A 10,177-nucleotide genomic window follows, 5' to 3' on the forward strand; every position below is an offset into this window, starting at 1 on the left:
GATCTTAGGAGGGCGGGGAGGTTACCTGAAGATCTCCTTCACAGCTCAGAGCTGGAGAGAACATGGCATTGGAAGGAGATCAAATCGAGAAAGAGAAATCCCCAAAAAGTGTGGCCTAGGATCAGGTAACCGAGGTGGAGTTCTCCGACACATAGTAGGCCTTTTAGAAACATGTATGGTGGGGGGAGGATTAAAAATAAAAGCCAGAACCCAGCCTTCTATTTCTCCCCTCCGTATTTTTTATTTTAAACGTGGAGGAGGAAATAAGAGCTATTTTGGGCTGCTGACCCAGCTGGCAGGAGAGTGGCCAAGTGCCCGTTTTCTCCTCTTCCCCCAAAGTGGAGCCACAGCGGGCGTCTCTGCCGGAGTTTCCCGCCTCCACAACCACACGGGCTGGGCTTGCTCCAGAGCCCCAAGCCTGCCAGGGGTGGCTTGGAATGGCACTGAGATGTGACCTCTGTGACTCGGGTGATCAAAGACGGGGAGGAAGACTGACCGGGCACATGTGCCAGGGAGAAATGGGGCAGCCCTGTACCCTGCCAGGTGCCTGCCTGCTTGCCACAGCAGCCGCTCTGGGCTAGTTGCTCCACAAAATTTATGGGCTGTGAATTTCTCACACCCATAGAGGAAGTAGGCGGGCCAAGCAGGCAGACTCCGCCTGGGAGGCAGGTCAGGGTTGACTGAGTCTCTCCCTGGGGGTGCCCCAAGTGACCAGCCAAGGAGGCTGGTTTGGACACAGGAAGGTTTTCCCTGGCTCTTCTGTGTTCTGATTGCTTGGGCATCTGATTTGTGCTTGAGAACCTGACCCTGACCTCTTGAGACCCTAAACTGCTGCCTTTACTCCCCACTCCATCCCTCTGTTCCTAGGTTCTGATCTCTACAGGCCCAGTCGCTGGCGGGAGGCGTCCCAACCTTACCGATCTTCAGAAAACACTCCTTTCCAACCGACGAAATGATAGAACCCTCTGAAGACTCATTTGAGACGATGATGGAGCGTAAGAATCCATCATCAAAACAAATGGAGTCCTCCGAGGGCTCGTCCAACACCACCATGGAGACACCGGGCAGTGGAGCGCAGGCGGCGGCGGCGGCCGGGCCATCCAGTGGCCCAGCCCAGGAAAGAGAGGAGCCACCCAGTGGCTCACTCCAGGAAATGAAAGAGCTGCCCATTGATCTACTCCAAGACATGGAGGAGCCATCCAGTGGCCCACATAAGGAAATAGAGGATCCACCCAATGACCTACTCCAAGACCTGGAGGAGTCATGCTATGGTTCACACCAGGCAGTGGGGGATCCACTCAAGGAAACATCTGAGAGAATGAGAGAAGCGTCAGTCAACCCATCGGGAGCCCAGGGAAAGCAAGTGGCAGACAACACTGACCTGAAGGAGTCAGAAAAGAAGGAGAATCCCGAAGAGGAAAACCAGACCGAGAGCTCTCCCGCAGAAATCATGACCATGATGCGGTCCATCATCTCACTGTACTTCCGAATGCAAGACCTCAAAGAACAACAGAGAGTAGCAGAGGAGATCCTGGTCCGGGGGATCAATGCCGGCCGCCTTCCCGCCCCAAAGCGCTTCTCTGGCGATCGCAGAGAATACCATGAGTTCATCGTGCTCTGCCAACTGATCTTACAAAGCTACCCGAGAATGTTTTACAGCGACCGCCTGCGAGTGAAGTATGTCATCTGCCACCTCTCGGGCTTAGCCTTGGAGTGGGCCAAAGCTCTGCTGCAGCAGAACAGCCCCCTGATGGGAGACTTCCCCGCCTTCCTGGAGGCCATGTCAGAAGTGTTCGAGTACCGGCAGACACTACGTGTGGCAGAAGAGGCCATGTTCAACATCAGGCAGGGCAATCGCTGTGCCACCGACTACATCAATGAGTTCCAGAGCCTGGTACCTACCTTGGGCTGGCCAGACGAAGTCCTGCAGGCCCACCTGTGCCAGGGGCTCAACGAGGACATCAGGCATTATCTATTCCGCGTCCCACAACCGGATTCCCTGGACAGCCTGATTGTGGTCATCCTGCAAATAGAAGACAAGCTGGCAGAGAGACGGGCCATGCTCAGGCTGCCCCCAGAGGCCCGCCCACGGAACCTGACCTGGATCGACTCACCTGCTCCAGAGAAGTGGATGGTCAGCAGCTGGCTGCCCAGCGAATTCCATCCGGCCATCAATCGCGCCCATCTCTTCCTGCTGCTCTTGGTCAGAGTGAACCCCTACCACAGTGTGGCGGTCCAGGCCCTGGTGGATTCCGGAGCAGAAGGCAACTTCATGGATGAGAAGTTTGCCCAAGAGCACTACGTGGAGCTGTACGAGAAGCCCTACCCACAGTCAATCCAGACCGTTGACGGCTCGCTGATCGGCAACGAGCCCATCTGGCTCTACACGGAACCCCTGGTATGCATTCACCAGAACCACCAGGAGTCCATCGAATTCGACATCGTACCTTCACCTAACTTCTCCGTGGTCCTGGGCATCAACTGGCTCCGAATCCACGCCCCAGAAGTCGACTGGATCAAAGGCCGCTGCACCTTCCACTCTCCCTACTGCCTGAAGAACTGCTTCCGCCCACCCCCGCCATGCATCGCACTGGAGAGACACAGCATAAGCCTACTGCCCGGATTGCCACACCCATACTCAGACCTGGCCGACGTGTTTAACCCGAAGGAAGCAGATGATGAGACTTCCGACCAGCCAAGCTCAGACGGATCCGATGATCTTTCTGAATCAGAGCCCTCTGAGCTTCAGCAGGCTGGAGACAGTGATCACAGCGAGACCTTTTACGAGTGTCCCTCCACCGCGCCTTGGGAACCTGTGGGTGCCAGGATGCAAGAAGAAGCCAGGCAGCAAGAGGAATTCTGGGAGCTGCAGGACATGCTGACCGACAGACAGGACTACATACAGATGGTTCCGGAACTGTTTGACCAGTTGCACGGAGCCGCGTGGTTCACAAAACTAGAGCTGCGTGGGACCATAGTGGAGGGGAGCATGAGCGCCCACCGAACAGAGGAGACATGGAAAGCAGCGTTCGGTCTGGAGCTTCAAGACATGAAGAGCTACCAGCCCTTCGCACTGTCCCCAGACCCTATCATACCACAGAGCGTGATCCACTTTATCCTGAAGGACATGCTAGGCTTCTTTGTGCTCTCCTACGGCCAGGAAGTCCTCGTCTACTCAATGTGCCAGGAGGAGCACCTCCAGCACGTCCGCCAAGTCCTCGTCCGCTTCCGGCACCACAACGTCTACTGCTCACTGGACAAAAGCCAGTTCCACCGACAGACGGCAGAAATCCTGGGCTTCGTGGTGTCCCCCAAAGGGGTGAAACTGAACAAGAACATCATGAACATCATCACGGGGCACCCGACCCCAGTCAATAAGAAGTCCCTGCGCAGCCTGATCGAGTTCGTGTTCCCCTACCGCCACTTTGTGGAGCGCTTTGCCATCATCGCAGAGCCCCTGGTGCGGCAGGTGCTGAGCACCCAACCTTTCTACTGGGGAGAAGAGGAGCAGGAGGCCTTCGAGTGCCTGAAGAGGGCTTTCCGCAAGGCGCCCATGCTCCACCACCCCAGGCCTCAGAACCAGTTCTACTTGGAAACGGGCATCTACAGGACGGCCCTGTACACCTCCCTGATCCAAATCGACGACCAAACTGGCAAGAGAGTCACCTGCGCTTTCTACTCCCGAAACCTCTCCCCCATCGAGGTCGAGTACCCTCTGGTGGAGATGAGAGTCCTTCCCATCCGGGCTGCCTTCATGGTGTGGTGCCGCTACCTGGAGAACACCGAGGAGCCCATCATGATCCTTCTCAACACGGAGGATCTAGCCTCTCTGAATAATGACAGGCTCACCGTACTTCTCCCCGGCCATTGGGTCTTCTTCTTCTCTCACTTCAACTTTGACGTCATGGAGCTGCCTGAACAAGACGGGGGCCGCCCCCTGACACCTGTAAGAAACCGCGGCCGCAGAGGGCTGCGCGGCAGGGCCACACGGCCCGTCCTGCTCTATGCCACGAGAGGATCCCCCAGGGATCAGACCATCGAATCCGAGGAGGAGGAGAACGAGAACGAGCCAGACCAAGACGAATTCAACGAGCAGGCCCTGCAGCAGGAGCTGCTGGCCATGATCCCCATCGACCAGATCCTCAACAGCTTCCTGGCCCACTTCAGCATGGCCCAGATCAGGGCCGTCATCCTGCACTTCTTCCGAGGCCTCCTCTACTGGAAGAACCTGCTCGCCATGGCCGCCGTCCTAGTGCTCATGAGGGTGAGACAGTGCCCTGCCCTGCTGCCAGCCCCCACCATGGCGGTGGCTCGGCCCCAACCACGGCGCTCCCTGCGGCTCATCCTGGACTCGACCCTCATTGCCAGCAGCAGCATGGCCACGGCCATTGCTCAGCTGCTCACTCAGATGCCCCCTCTGGTGGGCGCCAACACCGTCCCGGCCCAGGAGATGGCCGAGCTGTTCCTGGGCCCCCGCCGCTGGCAGAGAAATGCCCTGCACCCCCAGACCACCGGGGGCCTGAGATTCACCCCGGGGTTCTGGCTGACACTGTGTGAGTTCTTTGGTGTCCGCGTCACCCCACCTGAGGGTGGCCGCCCTGCCCCACGCCAGAACCGCTACTTGGAGCTGCACGTCGTTGGCGATGAGGATGTCGTCTTGCGAGAAGCCCTGCAAGACGACCTGCAACGTTACCGTCAGTGTGGCCTGCATGACGGCCTGCAAGACACCTCGCAGGACGCGCAGGACAACGACGCGCAGGAAGCCCTGCCCACACAGACGGCCGGTGCCCTCACACTCCGCCCACGCAACCTGATGGACCCTGAGGTCCTGGACTTCCTCCAAAATCGCCTGCTCCACGTGCGAGGTGCCGATGGGAGGCTCACGCTGCTCAGCAGGGAGCAGGTGGCCCAGGCCCTGACCCGATTCCTGAGCATGGCCTACAGGCAGGCCCCGCCTGCCCCAGCCTCTGGGCATCAGCCCAGGGAACCAGCAAGCCTGGAAGAGCTACCCGACCTCGAGGACGCTGACCTCGACTGAAAACACCTCCTCTCCAGCCAGGAGGCCCCTCTCCTCCAACCAGCACCCTGCAGTCTCCACCAGGCTCCCTGCGCCTCAGCCAGCTTTGCTCGGATCCAGCTCCCCTCCTGCCACTCCTGACCCAAGGGGAACCCACTTGTGAAGGGCAAAATTCCTTCGACTCATCAACCAGCAACGCCATCTGTGCTAAAGGACTATCAGTCATCAGTGACCCAGTCAGTTCAGGGCTACACAACCCCGTCCAGATTCTCCAGGTCCCAGGCCACAACTGGGACTGACATCCACGAGAGGAGAGGGCAGTGACGAGCAGGAAATGACCCGTGACCCAAGGCCAGAAGCAGAAGCAGGCACAGCGGGTGCAGCCAAGCAAGCAGATGCCAGGGACCCCCGCCCGGAGTGGCGCGCAGCCCCCTGTGCATCCTGGGACACTGACCTCGGGTGCTCCACTGACTTCTTCTACCTCCACCACCGGTGCTCCTGCTCCCCTGGGCCCCCACCCCACCCCCTCCCGGCCTCCCGAGGTCCTGCAGGTGCCTCCCCCCACCCCAGCCCACCCCGCAAGCAAGCCCACCCCCACCGTCTGGTTCGGCTCCCTCGACACTAAAGACTTCATCTGACCCTGAGCTCTGGACTTACCTGGACAGAGCCGCTCCGAGGAGTGTCTGACGTGCCAGTGCTACTTACCAGATGGACTTGCCCACCTTGATGGCCCCCGAGACTCAGGGGACACCGGAGCGGGCAGCCGTACTGAATGGACTCCCTGCCCCTCCCAATGCTCACAGCTGGACAGTGCAGGGCCCAGAGGCCCCCAGTAGAGGGAGGGGACCCGAGAGAGACGGAGAAAGGCCCCAGACACCCTGCCCCTGTGCCGAGGAGCCAAGAGTGCTCCAACCAGACCCCGCTTCTTGCCACGGAGGACGCCCTCCCCACACCTTCCCACCCCACCGGCTTCCCAACCCAAAATAAAGCAGAATAAAAGATGATCTGACTTTGTGGTTTGTTCTAAAAGGTGGAGGGTGGGAAGGGAGGGAGGAGGGTAGACAGGCATGGGAGGGGACAGGTGGGGAGTCAGGCAGGAGGGGGAGGGGGGCAGGAGCGGTTGCAGGTGGCAGATGGATGGGGGAAGAGCAAGTGGAGTGAGGGGGAGGGGGTCCCCTGAAATGGCCCCCATGAAACACACAACAGCAGCCCTCTTCTACCTCCTAAAAGTGTCCCCTTCCAGGCCCTGGGCACTTACTCCTACCATGTGGACATGGCTACTCACCCCACAAGCTCATTCCAAGAAGGGAGGTGCACTTGGGAGGGGACACGAGGGACAGGAGTGCTGGGTACAGCCTCTGCCTGAGAGCGGGGATGCCCAGAAACCAAGGCCCCTCAGCCACAGGGGAAATGAGGGTAATCAGTGCCCACAGCCCAGAGGGCCAGCAAGCCCTGGCCTCACACCTCAGCCCCATTTCAAAGGGACCCCTGCCCTAAAAGTGGCAAATGGCTGTACTGCCCGGAAAGGGAAAGAGGCTCCTGAGGGCCAGGAAAGCAGGGGTTGGTGGCACGCACTGGCTTCAGACTCACCACTCCACATCCAGCACACACTGACCCCACCACCTGGCACAGGGCCCCGATCCAGGAGGGGCCTCTGCACTCTTAGGGGTGCCCAGCCCACCCTGGTCCTCCTCATGTGGGAACCCTGCAAGAAGGCAGGGCGTAGGAAACTGGGACCACTCCCAGCAAAGCCCAGACCTGCCCTGGGAGGGGGACAAGACAGGTTCCATGCACAGGGCCCTGGTACTCTAGGGACATCAGCTCTGCTCTCTAGGCCCTGACCTGGGATCTGCCCCTAAGTAAGCCCCAAGAGACCACCCAAAGAGCTCAAGTTCAAAGGTCAGAGCACTGCAGGGGCCTGACACACCTGTCCCTGAGCCAAGTTCTCAGCGGCCTCACAGATGGGACCCTACTCTGTCCCCGAGAAGAATGCCAAGGCACAAGGAGTTCTGCAGCACCGAGACGTGCGACCCCTCCTGCGTGTGGAGTCCTTGGACAGAGACAACACCCCACAGGAGCCCAAGGTCAGTGCTGGAAGCTCATCCACTCCCTCCGTACTCCCCTGGCCCCTTACTGGACTCACTGTGCCCTCACAATCCCTGGGGTGCCTGGCTGCCACCTCCCGTTCATCTGAGTAATCTACCCCTGACAGCAACACCCAGAGATCATGGTCAGGATCCCCAGGCCTAAGGTCAGGGGCTCAGCTTCACCTCCAGGCAGGCTCTGCTGTCTGGTTAGGAAGGTGCCAGTGCCCCCTCCCCAGCTCTGCTGGACTGGCTGACCTCTGTTTCCCCACCTGTCATTCAGACCCATGAGGGTTCTGTAACAATTCAGAAGGGTCACCAATAAAGTCCTGGGCACAGCCCACATGCCACTCCCCCTGCCCATCTAGTGCCATTTATGCAGGACAAGCTTGGAGAAGTGGGGCTCAGAGAGAGCTGAAAATAGTTGGGGACAGAGTTAAAACTGAGATTTGGTGGCCTTTGCCCTATCATCCTGGGCCATTCTGCCCCTGCAACGTATGGTCACAGCCAAGCAAATGACTCCCACCTACAGCTCACATCACAACAGCCCCAGAGCTCCAGAACACGTCTCCTGTTTGTCCACCCTGCCCAGGCAGCAGCTCCAAGCAGGCACCATGGGTCAAGGTCAAAGGCTCAGCTGTGAGAACTCCAGCATGCCCTAGCAACCTGGTCACGGAAGGCCCTGACCCTAATATGCTGGGTGACCTCAGAGGGTGGCTGTGTATCTTGCAACCTGCTCTCCCATCATCAAACAGGGGACACAGTCACCCAGGTCGCTTCCTAAAACCCCCACCGTTCCCAGATGACACTCTTCTTGGCAGGGCGGAGGGGGGAGGGTCCCAAGATCTGCTACCAAGAAGTGGAGCTTGAGGTCCCAGTGTGGAACCCACCCCAGCACAGGCACTCTACCTCAAGTCACCTGGTGTGACCCCTTGGGGACCCAGAGGCTGTGAGGACCTGTGAGTACCACCATGTCTCCCTGCTTAGCTCCTGGAAGGTAGAGAACCAAGTGGGACCACCTCACAGGCTAAGCCACGCAGAAGTCATCACCAAACAGTCAGTGCCCTGAAGGGACCAGATGCCCACTCAGGCCTGTCCACAAGGACAGCGCAGGCACGCACACACACACACACACACACACACACACACACACACACAAGCTACAGGGGTGGCCTGCACAGGAGCAGCCCCTGCCTCCCAAACCCGAGATGGCTCCTTCACAGAGACAGGGCACAGCCCAGGCCCAGAGCTCCACTAACAAAGGAAAAGTACCAGGTTATTTTGTCCCCATCTTCCAGGAAAGAGGAAAAAAAAAACATGCATTACAAACCTTTTTTCTCCTGTCCTGAAAAATAAAAAAATCGGCATTAAAGGACACGCTACTCAACAACATTGCGGCCACCACAAAAACAAGAGGAAGCTCAAGGCCGGCTGCTGTCACTGCAGCCCCCACCCCCACCAGTGCTGACAGCATCTAGGAGACGAAGGAGAGCCCCAAGGCCCATGCTTGGCAGCCCCCCAGCCCTGTCACCCTCCCTCTCCATCCCCAGCCCACCTGTCCCCTCCACGAGATGCCTCCCCCACCCAGGCTGCAGGCTGGGCTCACACTGGGCCTGTTTGGGAGCCCACGGGCACACCCTTGCCAGCCATCCCCGCCCGCGCACCATCAGGCCCAGATTGGCTTGTCCTTCTTGCAAGTGGTCAGGGGTCAGATGGGAAGCCCCTGACTCAGGGGCTTGGAGCCTTGGAAGCTCCCAAAACTCTGGCCAGAGCAGAGGAAGGAGGTCACCTCCCCACTTACCTGTTTGGCTCAGCTCTGCTCTCTTCATGAAAAAAGAGTGACGCACAGAATCCGGCCCACCCCACTCCACGGGCCCGCCCCAAACCCTGCAGCTGGGCCCATGGGCCCTCAAGTCACACCTCATGGCCATCCAATGTGACCTGAGACCAAGCAGTGAGACTCATCGGGACCTCTGTGCGCCAGCCTGGGCTCTTTTAGAGACCATTAAGTCCACCCAACACCAGGGAAGACGCGAGGCTAAGGTAGGAGGGGGGGTGGGGAGAGGGAGTGAAGGAGGCGCAGAGAAGAAAAGGGGAGAAGGTGGGAGGCGAAGGGCGAGGGGGCAGGACGCCCCTGTCCCACAGCAGCAGCTTCACACAGTAGCACGGCCTTGCCACAGGCACGCATGTGTGTCCTGAGCTGGCTGCGTGGCTAGTTAATGCATTGATGATGCTGGTGTCCCAGGGGCTGGGAGTGGGTCACCTGGGTCACACACACCTCTTAATAGGGGATGCAGAAGACACAGGTGACATGCCAGCCTGGCACAAGAGCAAGAACAGGGTGGCTGCGGACAGCCGCTAGGGCACCCAGAATTGGAACGTCCGGGAGGAGGGGGACCGTGTCTGGAAGGGTTGTTCAAGAAGAGAGTAAGAGGCCGCCTATGAGGGGCCTCTGCCTCCTGGTCATGGAAAGTCCTGGTTAGAGGCAGAGGCCCCTCAAGGCAACCCTTCTCTTGGGTCAAAGGGCGGCCTGCTCTGTCCCAGCCCTGCCCCCAGTCCTGGGGACAAGGGGCACCCTCTCTCCAGAATCTGCCCCTCTGTCCCGTGAGCTGGGTCTTCTTAGAGAGCTCCTGTGGGAACACCATCCCAGAAGCCCCAGGGCTGGCCCAACTCCACCTCTGCCCTGTCTGCCCGTGGCCGCAGAGTCAGAGGGTGACCCTGGGCCCAGCCCCAAGGAGGGTCCCACTCGGGGCACAGCCTTCTCCTCCAAGGAGGGGCCCTCAAAGAAGGCCCAGGCCAGGCCCTTCCTTCCAGGAACTCAGAGAGCCGTGGAAGACAGGGAGAAGAGTCCGCAGAGCAGGCCCGACAGGAGCAAGCTGGAGGACATGTCCCCATGCAGCGGAGGATGCAGAGGAGGGTCCCCAGTGGCAAGTGGTTGGAGGGGATGAAGAAAGGCACCATCTAGGAGCTGGAGAATTTAGCAGTCACCTCCTGCATGGAGCCGTTCTCACCCCCCAACTGCTGACAACAGCCGCAACCTTCTCCTGCAGGGACGCGCACCTGGAAAGCAGGTGAG

At 59.3% G+C, this 10,177-nt stretch overlaps 1 protein-coding gene across 1 annotated transcript; it reads left to right on the forward strand.

Annotated features, from left to right (window-relative positions):
* Positions 1 to 952: 952 nt before the first annotated feature.
* Positions 953 to 5,038, forward strand: Rtl1 (retrotransposon Gag like 1). Its single transcript, XM_027946739.3, has one exon. It carries the CDS (start codon positions 953 to 955, stop codon positions 5,036 to 5,038), a length of 4,086 nt encoding a protein of 1,361 aa, XP_027802540.2.
* Positions 5,039 to 10,177: the final 5,139 nt, after the last annotated feature.

This window comes from Marmota flaviventris, chromosome 2 (genome assembly GCF_047511675.1).
Source record: "Marmota flaviventris isolate mMarFla1 chromosome 2, mMarFla1.hap1, whole genome shotgun sequence".
In the NCBI taxonomy this organism is placed as follows: Eukaryota; Metazoa; Chordata; class Mammalia; order Rodentia; family Sciuridae; genus Marmota; species Marmota flaviventris.